The sequence below is a fragment of the Rhinopithecus roxellana genome, chromosome 15, assembly GCF_007565055.1.
Source record: "Rhinopithecus roxellana isolate Shanxi Qingling chromosome 15, ASM756505v1, whole genome shotgun sequence".
In the NCBI taxonomy this organism is placed as follows: Eukaryota; Metazoa; Chordata; class Mammalia; order Primates; family Cercopithecidae; genus Rhinopithecus; species Rhinopithecus roxellana.
In genome coordinates this window covers 45363555-45379061 of record NC_044563.1, presented here as the reverse complement: position 1 = coordinate 45379061, position 15507 = coordinate 45363555, and the positions used below count along the sequence as shown (strand labels likewise).

The following is a 15507-nucleotide window of genomic DNA, read 5'->3' as shown; positions in this document are numbered from 1 at the left end:
CTTGCTGGAAATGCTGAATCTAGGGCCCCACCCCAGACTCCCTGAATGGGCATCTATGGTAGAATAAGATCCCCAAGTGATTTGTATTTGCATTAATGTTTGGGAAACCCAGATTCAGATGGTGGTGAGCCAACTGCTTCACTGCTTGATTTAATGTTTTCAGTCATCATGTGCCTACCTTTATTTCTGCCTGAATCTTTCTCTTTATATACCACCATCTAGGCAGTCGACACTCTGGACATAAATCTAATAAAATATAATTTATTTATTCATCATCAAACATTTATTGAATTCCTCCATGCCGGCCACTGTGCTGGTGTCTAGGAATTCAAGGTTCCCTCTTCTGAAGAGGTCTCTAGTGGGAGAGACAGACACTTAAAGAGACAACTGTGTGGTATAACCAATGTGACGATAAATCTCTGAAAAAGGGCACTATATGAGCAAAAGAAGAGATTCATTAACTTAGACCAGAGATTTGGGAAGAGTTTCTGGTATACAAGAGTTAGGCAGAGAAACCAAGGGAGGAAGAGCATTCCAGGCAGGGAAGCAGGGAAGGAAGGAGAGAGAGAGCATGGGGCTTCTGAAATTTAGGCATGATCGTTCTCTCTTCTTATATATAAGCTCCAGATTATATTTATCACTGCTGTGTATCTCTTCTTTGATATATCTATACACATCTTAAATTTAAAAAGACCTAAACAGAATTTTTGATTCCCTCCTTAACCTGTTCCTTTCTGTCTTCTCATGTTAGTAAGTGGTATCACGCACCAGCCATTTTGCACAAACGTGTTATCTAGTCATGATCTCAGTATTCCTTTCTCTGTTCCTGACATCCAATCATTTGCAAGTCCAGTTGCCTTTACATCCAAAATGTATCCAATATCTGTCCAAATGTCTTCGTCTTTAATGTTGCCACACTGAAAGTGCTGCTAAGCCACACTGTTATGCTCAACTTCTGCAATACTTCCCTTAGATTCACTGCTTGCATTCTTGCTCTCCTATAATTTATTCTCCACATAGCAACCAAAGTGATATTATAATATTGTTAACCAAAACATACTATTCTCCCATTGAAAACCTCCACTGGCCTCCCATTGAGTTAAAATGAAATTTAGACTCCTCACCTTCAACTGTCAAATTCTACACACTGACTCTTGCCTTCCTCTTGGTCACTATGCCTTCTCCTTTCCCTTAGTCACTATGCCTCAACCACAGAGACTTTTTTTCTGCTCACTGAACATGCCTAGCTTGTTTCTATCTAGTGTCTTTGCACTTAATGTTCCTTCTGTATAGAACACAGGTCTCCCTGATATTTACAGTGAGGGTGATTCATCTTCTCCATGGAAAAGCCTTCCCTTAATAACCAACCAGTTTAGCTCTCTTCCCACCCAGCCACTTGCTGGGTGGGAAGAGAGCTTCCTAGCACTTAGCACTATCTTAAATGACCCGATGTACCGTTTCTTGTTCCTTGTCTGTCTCCTGCACCAGCATGCAGGCTTGATGAGTGTGAGGATCTCTGTTGTTGCTCACTGTTGGATCACCAGGATCTAGAATGGCCAGGCCCACAGTAGGTATTCAGTTTGCCCTCTTTCCAGTTCCTCTCTGTCCTTGCATGATTTTGCATGCACTCAGAATTCCTTCTTCCTTCCATCTGGATGTTGTAAAATGCTAACTCACAACCTACTCCATGGAGTCCTTTTTCCTCTGTTTCAGCAATGGGATTCCAGTTGAAATTGACCCAATTGTCCCACAGACAGGTTTTTTTGTTTATTTTTGTTTTTATTTTAAATAAACATAGAAATTGACCCTTTTGGTCTTAAAGCTTGAAACTTAACGTTTGTTTTATCTGAGTTTCTTCCTCAGGAAAAAACCACTAGGCTTCCAAAAAGTATCAAAGAATTGAAACTCACCAGATGATTGCATTCAGACAATGAGCCAGGCCCCTCCACCGACCATGATTGCTTCCTTATCCCTCCCGAATTCTGGTTTTCCCATACATAGTTTCAATTCTTCCCTGCTATATAAACCCCTGCTTTTAGTTGGTCAAGGAGATGGATTTGAGACTGATCTCTCATCTCCTTGGCTACAGCACCCAATTAAAGCCTTCTTCCTGGGCAATAATCATTGTCTCAGTGATTGGCTTTCTGTGCGGTGAGGACCTAGACCAAATCCCTGGTGTTTTGGTGACATAGCTCAACTCAGCTTTATCCTTGAACATACTCATATGATTCTGTGGGTTACCTCAACACTAGCTGGTCAGTGTGTTGAGGGCTGGGCAAATATTATAAATTAAATATTTTCTGTTTGACTTTAGTCTTCTGAATTATTAACCTTGTTTTTTGGTATTCTAGCATAAATGAATTGCTTCTCTTTCATTCTAGAAATCCTTCCTATTTGACAAACGGCCACTCAGTCCTGCGTTTAATGCTCTTAAGCAAGAGGAATATTCCCGGAGTCTCCTGAAACAAATGGATAACAGACAGCAAAACGAAATAAAGCAAAGACAATACAGAGAGTTGATGGATCGCCTGGAACAAGTGCAACTCACAGAGGAGTGAGTCCAGCTACACATGCTCTGAAAGATGAATTTGGAATTTTCATGTGGTTACTTTCCATGTAGGATTGAATCAGCATTTGTAGTTTCATTAGCACACTGTAACCAACTGAGCAGACTAACCCAGTTAGCAGCCAGTACTGAAATGGGAAAAGTTCTCTTGTCCCCCTCGCAGGGCGCGCAATGGGGGTGTGGCTTGCTCCTTCAGTGCCCTGCTGCTCAAACCTCTAGGACAGCATACAGACGGGCAGGCTGTGGGGCTCTGGCCACACAGCGGCATCAAGGGGTGAATGTTTACAGCTCCTGAAGCCCCAGCGGGCATGTGTTACAGAGGGCTCTTTTAGTTTAGCCGTCTGTAGGGGGCTTGTGTTAGCGCAATTAGACCCCTGCCTTATCGCAAGGAGAGGGCTTTCTGTATCCGAGGGTTCTTGCCTTGATAAACCAGAAGAATCGGATCACACGTGGGCTTGGAGAATGAGTGCAAGGTTTTACTGAGTGGAAGTAGCTTTCAACAGATGGATGAGCCAAAAAGGAGATGGTTTTCCCCTGGGGTCGGGCTGCTGTGCAGCCCGGGTTCCCTTCCAACCACCTCAGCCAAACTCCACATTATTCTGCTGGTTGACGGCCTGCTGGCATGCCAGTGCCTGTTGGTGTGCTCTGGACATCCTCTCAACGCCCAGCCACTTGTGTGTTCCTCTGCTGATGTGTTTCTCTTGATGTCCAGCCGCTTGTGTGCCTGCCTGCTAGGGTCTCAGGAGTTTTTAGAGGCACAGGATGGGGGTGTGACAGACCAGGGTAGTCTTGAGAAATGCAACATTTAGGCAGGAAAACAAAATGCCTGTCCTCATCTAGGTCCATGGGCACAGGTGGAGTCCTAGCCAGGGACCATGCCCTTCCCCCACTTCCATATCATTTAAAGGGACCACGCTCTTCCCTTCCCAGCACTTCCCTTCTGTATCAGTACCATAATTTTTTATTACAAAAATGAAAAAGCTGTCATTATAGTAGTGATGGTCAATCTGTAATTACTATGATACAGAGCATCATCTTGTATTGTATTGTTTTTGCAATCACCAATACCAGTAGATGAAGAAAGGGACTCGTCTTGAGCAGCTGTTCCTAGCTATTAGATGTTCAAATGACCTCATGGCAAAGCTGAGGTTTTATTATAATTATGTAGGGGTGTCCCATGGAACCTGAGGGCAGGAATGTACAGGGAACATAGGAAGGACTGGAACCAGTGAGTAAAAAGCCACGTAAAGCGGCTTTCCCTCTGCTTACATACACAGCCCCTCAGTTGACATCATCTGTGTTCCGGCTCAAACTTGGAGAATGGTACTGTCAATTCCACATTTTCAGGAAAGAGCATCTGATTGGTCCAGATTGGGCTATCTGAGACCTGGGATAGGGTCAGGGACATGGAGTTTATATATGCCTAAGGGGGCCCACATTTTTGCTGCTGAGATTGGGAGAACAACTGTGGAGGCTGTTAATAGTGTGAACAGAAACTCCTAAAACATATAAGAAGCAAGCTTCCGTGATGAAAAAATGTATTTCTATAAAATGTATATGTTCCATTATACTCAACTTGAAAGATCATATATGGGTTCTTTAGAAGTTACATATAATAGAACCATAATTTTTAATAGGATAGGTAACTTAAGAGATTTCAAAATAGATCAGTTTATAGAATGAATAGTCACTGCCTGCTTTCTTATCTAGATTTTTAAAATAACTGGTGGGTGTGGGAAGAGGTGGAGTGGTGGTGATGTGTCTGCTGTTTTAGTAGTAAGCCATTTGGACAATATGGTCAGTCACCTGTCTATACCTGTCCTGTCTGTCCTGTGTTCAACACACTGTTCACTAGCCTATGGAGTTTTTGTTTTGTTTTGGTTTGGTTTTTTGGTTGTTTTTTTTTTTTTTGCTGGAGTCTCGCTCTGTTGCCCAGGCTGGAGTGCAGTGGTGTGATTTTGGCTTACTGCAACCTCCACCTCCCAGGTTCATGCAATTCTCCTGCCTTAGCCTCCTGAGTAGCTGGGATTACAGGCACCCACCACCACCCCTGGCTAATTTTTGTATTTTTAGTAGAGACAGGTTTCACCATGTTGGCCAGGTTGGTCTCGGACTCCTGAACTCAAGTGATCTGCCCACTGCAGCCTCCCAAAGTGCTGGGATTACACACATGAGCCACTGTGCTCGGTCGCCTATGGATTTGAGTTACTCTTTTCTTTCTTAAAATGAAAGCTACGAGAATAAAACATCCATTTTTATTTACCAGGCTCTTATTCCTATTTAATATTTATTAAACCTGTTTTGATGATGTTAATCTGTATTACTAAAGACTGCAAAACTGTGGTCCATCTTCTCCTGTTCTTAACTGCCAGACTTGCTGTGCAAAGAGCGAAATTTTTAAAAGATAAGATGGAAGAAACACAGTGTTACAAGAGAGCTTTGGATGCACAGGTAAGGGGACAAATATTATTGTTTTTAAAATTACGCAATGCTTCAATAACATCCTAAAATATGTATAAGTTGTTATATTTTTATGTGTTATGCATTTGGTAGTTTTTGTGCCCCACATTCCTTCCTGTAAGATACTGGTATTTTACCACATTACAGGGTTGTGCATAAAGCTTATTCCCTGATAGAATGATTATGTGCATTATGTGTATCTCTGCATTATGTGTATCTTTGTTTAAGATAAAGAACAAACCCTCCCGGCTGCCGCCCTTTGAGCCAGACTCCTCTGAGCCCATCTTTGGTAAGAATGAGGGTGAACTGATGGTGGAAAAGCACAAGCGAGAACAAAATTACATGAAACACCAGCTGGAGGCAGCTGCTAACCTCAAGAGGAAAGCCATCCTGCATCAACTAGTGGACCAGAGGCGGGATTTGCAAATGCTTCAGAGGACACAAAGAGAGTAAGGAGACCCCTGATCTTTCTCCCTCCACCTTTCCTCACTTATTCTGCTTCCTTTCTCTCTCTTTCTCCACTCTGTCCCTGCCCCGCATCTTTCTCATACAATAGTGGAGAAGTAAGAATAGTAAGAATAATAGCCAACACATTGAGGAGTTATTTGTGTGAGACATTGTTTTAAAGTTATTACATGCTTCATCTTGTTTTATCCTAATTCCTTATCTGAAGAAAAAGTTATTAAGTAAAATTTTAAAAACCTCTCTTGACATTTTAGTGTTTTCCAAAGTGGTTGTACCACTTTACATTCCCATCCAATAGTGTATGAGAATTCCAGTCCTCCCCATCATTCCCGGCACTTGGGGTAATCAGTATTTATTTTATTTTATTTTATTTATTTTATTTTTATTTTATTTTATTTTATTTATTTTAATTTTATTTTATTATTTTAGAGACAGGGTTTTGCTCTGTCACCCAGACTGGAGTGCAGTGGCATGATCATGGCTCACTGCAGCCTCAACATCCTGGACTCAAGCAGTTCTCCCACCTCAGCCTCTGGAGTATCTGGGACTACAGGCGAGTGCCACCATGCCTAGCTAATTTTTAACCTTTTTGGGGTGACAGGGTATGTTGCCCAGGCTGGTCTTGAACTTCTGGGTTCAAGCAATCCTCCTGCCTCAGCTTCCCAAAGTGTTGGGATTACAGGTGTGAGCCACAGCACCCAGCCCAATCAGTCTTTTTAATTTTAGATGTTCTAATAGGTGTACAGTGGTGTCTCATGCTTTAATTTGCATTTCTTTAATGACTAGTGATGTTGAACATCATTTCATATGCCTATTTGCCATCCGTGTATCTTCTTTGGTTAAGGGTATAAAGTATCAACACAAATCTTTTGCTTATTTTATAAACTCTTTTCTCATTGTTGAGTTTTGAAAGTTCTTTATATATTCTGTGTACAAGTCCTTTATCTGATATATTTGTAAAGCCTAAACATGCCTGAAAGGAAGATGTCTTTCCCACTGATTTTTTTTTTTTAAATGTAATCCCTTACGTAAGCATTCAGCTCCTCTTTAGCTTCTGTTTTATAACAGCAGAACCGCCATCACTTGTCCCATAGTGGGAAGCAAAGTGTGCTTTCCACAGCCAGATATGGGATCCTCTGTATTTGTTGCTAATACTATTGCTACTTCCTCTTCTGCTTCTGTTAGCTTCTCTAGTTATTTCCTAAGCTTGGAATCAGGAAGGTTAAACTCTGTCACTTTTAAGTTGTATGACTTGAGCCATGTCACACGTAAGGTCTTTGAGCCTTATTGTCCTCATATGAGAAAGAAGAATAATCACATCTGCCCGTCCTATCCTTACTGGGAGAATTAGATGAGATTATGTATGTGAGAGCATTTGCGGAAACCGAACAAATCCCTATTTCTGTATTGGTCAGATCTTGTTTTCTGTTTACATATTCTTTACTGGTTATTGCAGATTCTCTCACTTCCCTTATCTTTTCCAACTCCCTTCCCTGGTCCTTCTCTGGTTCATCTGAACATGTGATCTTAGATTCTCTGTGACAAATAGAAGGCCACTTTCTTTCAAAGGGGATAATTTAGTCAGGGTGATCCAGACAGGACTCTAAGCTATTTATACTTTTTTTTTTTCTTTTTGCTCTTATTTTCAAAAATAACAATTCATTCTCATTAAAAGAAATCAACTGAAGGCTAGCTGGGCACAGTGGCTCACGCCTGTAATCCTACCACTTTGGGAGACCAAGGCAGGCAGATCACTTGAGCCCAGGAGTTTGAAAACAGCCTAGGCAACATGGTGAAACTCCGTCGTTACTAAAAATACAAAAATTAGCTGGGCGTGGTGGTGCACGCCTGTAATCCCAGCTATTCGGGTGGCTGAGGCACAAGAATGCTTGAACCTGGGAGGCAGAGGTTGCAGTGAGCTGAGATTGCGCCACGGCACTTCAGCCTGAGCAAGAGAGATTGCCTCAAAAAAAAAAAAGGGCAATCTCCCCTACTAAGTAGCCAATATATATGTGCATATTGCTTAAATAGGAAATGTTTAAAAATTTTTTTGTAAAAAAATAATTAAAAAATAGGATACATATTAACCTTCATTATTTTTTACAAAAAAATTTAAACAATTTTTCATATTTAAGCAATATGCACACATATTTTTCCTTCCACTTTTGTAAATGAAATAGTCTATGAGATCTTATCTATTACTCTGCAAACTAATCTTTCTTTAACCTAACAATGTCATATACAAGTCAGTACATATATATAAGATTCATCTTCTTTAATAGCAGCATATTATCTATAATATAGATGTATAACAATTTAACTTTTGCATTATTGATGAACATTCACTTTGTTTCCAGATATTTTGCTATTACAACAATTCTGAATTAAACATTTTTAATATAGTGGTTCTTGTTTCTATCAGATAAATTCCCAAAAGTGGGGCTGCTGGGTCAAGTGTATGGTACATTTAATTTTCCTTTTTTTTTTTCTTTGAGACAGAGTCTCAATCTGTCACCCAGGCTGGAGTACAGTGGTGCAATCTTGGCTCACTGAAATCTCTGCCTCCTAGGTTGAGGTAATTCTCATGCCTCAGTCTCACAGTAGCTGGGACTAGAGGTGCCACCACTCCTGGCTAATGTATGATACATTTGAAATATTACCAGAAACTGACAGTTAAATTGCTAAGAAGGCATAGCAACTTGTTTCTCAGCAATGTTGTGAGAATGCCAGTTGTCCCCTGCATAATCTCTGCCTCATTTTCTTACTTTCTAGGCATTTAAAATGCTTTTAACCTATCCTTTAAAAAATAACATAATAATGGCCAACAAGCAAATGAAAAAATGATTAACAACATGAATTATTATGAAAGTGCAAACCAAAATCACAGTGAGATACCATGTCACATCCGTCAGGATAGCTACTATGAAAAAAAAATAACAAGCGTTGGTGAGAAGTAGAAACCTTTGTGTACTGTTGGTGTGAACATAAAATGGTACAGTTGCTATGGAAAACAGTATGGTGGTTCCTCAAAAAATTAAAAATAGAACTACTATATCATCCAGTAATTCCCCTTCTGGCTATGTATTCAAAAAAATTGAAAGCTGATCTCAAAAGATATCTGTACAGCCATGTTCATAGCAGTACTTTTTATAACAGCTAAGAAGTAGAAGCATTCCAAGTGTCCATTGACAGATGAATGGATAAACAAAATGTAGTGTGTGTATACATACACACTGTACAATGGAATTGTTATTCACTCTTAAAAAGGAAGAAAGTTCTAACACATGCTACACTGTGGATGAACCTCAAGGTCATTATGTTAAGTGAAATAGACCAGTCACAAAAAGACAAAATACTGTATGACTCCATTTATATGAGTTATCCAGAGAAGTAAAAATCACAGAAACAGAAAGCAGAATGGTGGTTGCCAAGGGCTAGAGGAGGCAGAAATGGAGAGCTGTTTAATGGTATAGTTTTGGTTTTGTAATGTGGAAGCATTCTGGAGACTGGTTGCATGACATGAATGTACTTAACACTAAGTAACTGTACACTTGAAAATAGTTAAGATAGTAAATTTTGTTATGCGTTTTTTTAAAACCACAATAAAAAAATCTACAAAAAGAAAAATAATATATGAAAAAAGTAATAGGTACTCTTCAGTCATTGAGCTCCAACTATGTGATAGGCACTGGTACTTCCTGTGTATCATTTGGTCTTTATAATAACCACACAATAGCTGCTCAATCAATGCTTGTTAGATGAAAAGGTGTGCCGTTTTAGGAAAAAGTGAGACAGTATAGAGGACATTAACTGATTTTTATTGGAGGATCCTGACACCCAGTGGCTGCTGCTACCTGTAACACAAAGCCCTTCAGAGCAGGCTACATCAACAGTTACATTTTGTGAAGCTCCTTCTAGATTTCAATGAGAACTGACAGTAAACGTTTCAGTTTGGCAAGAAATAGACACATAATCTGAACCAGGCTTAAGGTGATTCACAACAGTAGTGATGGAGTGTTTGGAGACCAGTGATAGAAACACAACACTGGGAATATCTCCCTATGAAGAGAGAGATTATACTGCAGTCACTGCTTCGATGACATGGCCTTCACTAAACATTCCTGTTTTTTTTTTTTTTTCTTGCCTTCTTCACAATGTTAATGTTTTCTCTATTTGCTTTTCCGTTGCTTAGTCACTTGTGTTTATTTTCTCTTTTTGTAGACTTTCATTTGTATACCTATCTATTTTGCCTTGTAAAATGTCTGCAGTGACTGGTAGGCTGAGTACTGGCAGCTTAGAGGCTGGACTAAAAGGAAAGAAAGAGAGTATAGGAAATCCATTTGGGATGATTCTTCAGATAAGTTACATTAGCCTCAAAGGAAATCAATGGTTTTACAGGCTGAAGTTGTTAATTGGAAAAAGATTTCAATCCTATTAAATCAAACCAGGATTGAAGATGAAAGACCTTTGACCCATAAATTATTTGAGAGCTAGGAATTTCAGTGTGCTTTTACAGTGTTCACACTTTTTAGTATATTTCAGTAGTGAACAAAACCAGAAGGTTTTTTTGTTTAACATAAAAGGAATGGGGCTCCCAAAGTTGGTGCATGCTCTTACCAAGTATTATGGAGTCAGGCTGTTCTTTTCTCTCCAGGCATGTGGCAGACAGAACCGCTGAGCTGGAGCGAGTAAAGAGAATCAACCAATGCTTACAGGAGGACTGGGAAAGGTGTGCTGCGATGAAGAAGCAGCGAGACCTGGAGGAGAAGGCTTTTGAACGGTAATGCTTGATTGGAACCCCAAAATTCTCCTGCTCCTTGTGGGATGGCAATGGGTTTCAAGTGGAACTCCACTTTATTAGTAGTGGCTGCCTAGAGAACTCTGTGGAGAAAGCAAGTCTGTATTCCATGGGAAATACCACCACGATTGATTAGAAATGTCTTTTATAGACATGGGATTGAAGAATGCTGGGTTGTATGCTAGGTATTTACTAACCCGGGTGGCTTTATTTGCTTTTTGTGGAGAGTGAAAATTCTCTTTGGAAATAACTATTTGGAAGTAGGGGGAGTGAGTTTCCAATCTGAACATTTTCAAGCCTTAGGGAATGGTTATTCAAGAGCAGGGCCAGGGGTCGTAAGATTGGCAATTGGAAAAGTAAGATGCCTATTCTGGAGCCAACCAAGAGCATCTTTCTGAAATTATTATATGCCTGACCTCTCCTCAGCTTAACTATTCACATCACTGCTGTTGTATTACACCTTGAAAACAAAATTAAAATACGAATGTAAGGTATGATTTTATAGCATGTTAAAAATGTGATGAAACAGATCAAGTCTATACAACCAAATTATTAAAACCCAAATATACCAAAATAATAGTTTAAATTGCCAATTATCAATTCATTTTTAATCATGGATAAAATCTGTAGAATGGATCTTGATCTGTAACTCTCCTTTTCCTTTTAGGTTTTCTTGTAAAGCATTTCTCACCTACCTTTCTAATGAGTAGAACCCATATTTTGTGACAATGAAAGTATGAGTGATGATGTGGAAAATAGGATCCAAAGGAGAAGCGGAGTCATTTGGCTTAGAGAAAAGGAGAGGAAAGGGCAGTTGGGGATTTCAAGCTGTTTTCTCAATGATCTGGGAAGGCAGGTAAAAGTCAGTGAGATTAATGCTAGGAAGATTTCAGTTGTGTTTGGGAAGAGTGCTTGGCCAACATGGTGATAAAGGATTGAGGAGACACAGAAAATAATGTTGAGTGGCAGGCTAACAAATCTACTCCAGGTATATCGTGAAGCAGACTTGTCTGAGGACCTAGGCCAAGTGTGGACAGATACTTGAGCAGGCAGCAGTAGGAAGAAGGAATTGGTTGGTATAAAAAGAAAATAAAGCAAAAGTAAAACCAAAGTCCATATGCATGCAGTTAGCACATGATACTCTGTTCCATTACCAAGCCAGGAAGGTCTTCCCCTGCTCACTTCCAAGGTAGTTTATTCTTTTTTCTTTTAAGACTGCCCTTGATAATCCTTCTTAAACAGAATTCTGGCTGGATGCCATGGCTTATGCCTGTAATCCCAGCACTTTGGGAGGCTGAGGCGGATGGACTGCTAGAGTTCAGAAGTTTGAGACTAGCCTGAGCAAACATGGTGAAACCCTGTCTCTATCAAAAATACAAATATTAGCTTGGTGTGGTAGTACACACCTGGCATTCCAGCTACTCAGGAGGCTGAGGTGGGTGGATTGCTGGAGCCCAGGAAGTCGAGGCTGCAGTGAGCTGTGATCGACCCACTGCATTCCAGCCTGGTGACAGAGGGAGACCCAGTCTCAAAAAAAAAAAAAGAAAAGAAAAGAAAAGGAAAATCCACCTATGGAGAAATTTTGATGGGGTAGAGGAGCACATGGGGGACTGTCTTTCATAATGAAGAAAAACTATCAAAGGGGAAAATCAGTTACTACTGCCTGTTTATCTCTGCTTTTAGTTGCTTTCGTCTTCCTCTTTGTCTCCACTCCCTCTCCTGCCCTTAATTCTCCAGAGGCTTCTGGCCTCCTGGGATATTTCATTGTAAGTCCACTCAACTCTCTGCTGTTGTTAGCTGATAACCAGCAACTTAATGGTTTATCTTCCTCTCAAAGACTGTCTCCTGGGAGCTCAGCAGGTAGAGGTATAATCCACATGGCAAAACAGTCAATACAGAGGCTTTGGAGCCACTGTCTGCTGGCTGTGTGACCTTCAGCAAGTTCTCTGTGGGCCTGGGTGGCTGAGGCTGGGGAGGGGTAGAGTCAGACTTCTGTGAAGGCACAAGTTGGGGCTTTTTATTAAGTGGAGAACGACAAGCCAGCAGAGGTTTGGAAGGAGGGGATGTCAGGAGGGGGTGAACTGCCGCATGGCAGGCAGGGAACACAAGGTGTTACTTTTCTTTTGTGTACCTCCTGCCATACCAGCTTCCAAGTTGGGCCTCTAGAGGCTCCAGAAACCTACTGATCTGCATTTGCTCTCCTCTCCTCAGGGCTTCAGACAAGCTGTTTCTCCTAGACCAGTGTGAGAAGTATCGGCGCTGCAAGCAGTGCCAGAGGCGCACCTCCAATGTGGGCGAGAGCAACCTGTGGCCCCTGAACAAGTTCCTGCCAGGCTCCCGGTTGCTTGTGTAAAACTCTAAGTTTGGATCTGCGTTTCCTGGGGAAAGTTTTTATCTTTTACATGTTTGGGGGTGATTGTGAAACTGCATATTTTTACCTCAGAGAAAAAAATCATTGTTTAGGTTTGGTGCTTTCATTAGATTGCTTGTTAAGCCCTTATTGAATTCACTCCTGCCTTTCTCCCACCCCCTTATTTCCTATACTCGTCTCTGATGGCAGTGAAGGTGTCTGAATGTTCTTGAGGGCTAGAACCTGCTACACAGGGGCTGGGAAGGGGACCCAGATTCATTATGGCTGCTGGGGTGCTGCTGACCCAGCCCTGCTGCTGCTCCGTGACTTTGTGTACAAAACTTTTTTCGTCTGTAATGAATAGTGGCAATAATAAATATTTTCTAAGCGCCCGACTGTGCATGACAATTTATAATGGTACATTTTACCCTCTCCTCTCCCCCAACCCTAGACTTTTCCAGAGGGGTATATGTGTGAACATCACAGAGATGGGTTTGACTATTTACCTAGGAGGCCAGAAAAATGCTCCCTGAGTTTTCTCATTGATGACATACCTGGGACTTTAGTGGGACCTCCCAAGATATCATTCCCTTGTCCAGCTATTTCTATGCCCTTGGAATAACTGTGCACTGTGAGGTGAGTCTCCCACTACTTCACTTCGTTCTTGAGCTGTAGTGCTGTTCAAGAGGACTCATCTCCCTGTCACAGGACTGACTTTCAGTTAAGGTATGGCTGCTCTCAACTAAAAACTTTCTTCATTTATCTGTGTACATTCTTCTCTCCCTGCCCTGTCTGACCAATTGAGGTAAAATAGAGTGAAGTCTAGATTTCTGAAATATAAAAGCTAAGAAGGAAGTCTCTTAGACTATTTGTTTTCTGCCTGTCACATCTCTCCCTTGGGAAATGAAGGAAAGTTTATGTGGGAAGATGTTTGTGAACATTTAAACTTTCATTTTGCCCTACTACAAATACAAAATAGGAATGTGTTGAGCCCTGAAAAGTTAAGGAGAAAATATTCACTCAAGCTGATACTGGACAAATTTTGTTGTTAATGTTATCTTTTTCTATGAAAACAAGCGTACCTGCTGATGATCACAATTTTTTGGAACCTCTTCTCTAATCTTTCTCCATTTCTGCCTTTCATTTCCTCAAAAAATCATTCTATGGAGGGCCAATCTGTAGGGAGACCCCCATGAAACTATTGCTATGGAATAAAAGATGAAATGCTCCTGATTATTGTAAATACAAAGTTGTATGTAGGATTGTGTAAAGACAATGCCAGGTTGGACTGCTAGAATAAGCCAACAGTGCGTGATGTGCTTCCCCCTGCAGAGAGCCTACGAATGAACGTGCAGTCAGGGAGGTTTCACATCACCAAGATTCCTATCCCAGAAAAGCAGATGTTCATACCTCTGGGAATGGAATGCGACCCTTGTGGAGAGCCTATAAACAGATTCATGAGGGGCACCTGTTCATATGGATAAGATAGGGTTATAAACACCCTCATCTTGCCATGGCACTTCTGGGACTCTTTAGGGTTAAGGCATACTCCCTTCTGAGAATTTCTGTTCTAACCAGTTGTCTAGCTTCACATCCTGTTTCTATGGAGTGTTTGTAACCAGCTTTTGCTGCAACTGTTACTGCTGATTAATATCTTGCTAATCATAGGTCATGGAACGACTGTGTTTCTGTTTTAAGGCTGTGTTAGAAATTACTGATGCACACACTATATTGTAAATTCTTATCTCTGTATACTGCACTTCTGCATACAGATGTTATGTTAAAGAATTACTTCATCCCCATGTGACCATCTCACCTCATAATCCAATGACCCTAAATCCCTCACTAACCTACCCCCGCCCTCACTAAACTTAATAATAAATGCTGGCATATCCACTGCATTGGCGGCATCGCAGGACCAGAAGGCAGTGACCCCTCTGGACCCAGCTTTCACTACCTTGCGTGTGTCTATTATTTCTCGACCTGCTGATCCGCCTGGGAACAAAGAGCCCCTTTGCATTGCAGACTGCTGGCCAGATCCCGCAATACCAATCATCATTAACCAATATTTAAAACAATAGGCTTTCCCCAATACTGCCTGACCTGCCTGAATCTATATCTGCTGCACCCTTGAAGTAATTTGTCTCTAATATATAATAAATTACTATAATAGTGTTATACTAATATATTTTTTAAAAATATAGAATGCTGGCGGGGGGCAGTGGCACACGCCGGTAATCCCAGCACTTTGGGAGGCCGAGGTGGGTGGGTCATGAGGTCAAAAGATTGAGACCATCCTGGCCAACACGGTGAAAACCCGTCTCTACTAAAAATACAAACATTAGCTGGGTGTGGTGGCACGTGCCTGGAGTCCCAGCTACTCGGGAGGCTGAGGTAGGAGAATCACTTGAACCCGGAGGTGGAGGGTGCAGTGAGCTGAGATCACACCACTACATTGCAGCCTGGTGACAGAGCGAGACTCCATCTCAAAAAAAAAAGTAGAATTCCTTGTTAAAGAAAAATAAGTTAATTTTGGTAGGTTCAGGTGAGCAGATTTAACTTCATAGACCTTTTTACTGGAGGAATTTATAATTTACTGTCATGGGTAGCAGTCAGTACTAACAGTACTACAGTCGGATCCTAAAAATTGTTCTTAAAAATTATATATTGACAAATTATAGTTATATATATTTATGGGGTATAAAGTGATATTGTGATTTTTGAATACAATGTGGAATGATTAAATCGAGTGAATTAAAATGTCCATTACCTTAAATATTTAACTTTTTGTGATAAAAATATTTGAAATTTATTCTTTTAGAGACATTGACACGTAAAGTGCTCATTGTATTTATCACACTGTGCAAC

The 15507-nt window shown here is 40.8% G+C and overlaps 1 protein-coding gene across 2 annotated transcripts in view; it reads left to right on the top strand.

Moving 5' to 3' along the window:
- The window catches only part of CCDC81 (coiled-coil domain containing 81), a 47650-nt gene extending 34619 nt beyond the window's left edge, over positions 1-13031 (top strand). For both annotated transcript variants that reach the window (XM_010356025.2, XM_010356024.2), the window contains 5 exons: positions 2382-2554; positions 4939-5017; positions 5255-5475; positions 10146-10271; positions 12501-13031. In XM_010356025.2, coding sequence (XP_010354327.1) covers positions 2382-2554; positions 4939-5017; positions 5255-5475; positions 10146-10271; positions 12501-12642 — 741 coding nt within the window. In that variant the 3' untranslated portion in view covers positions 12643-13031. The remainder of the gene's footprint in view (positions 1-2381; positions 2555-4938; positions 5018-5254; positions 5476-10145; positions 10272-12500) is intronic.
- Positions 13032-15507: the final 2476 nt, after the last annotated feature.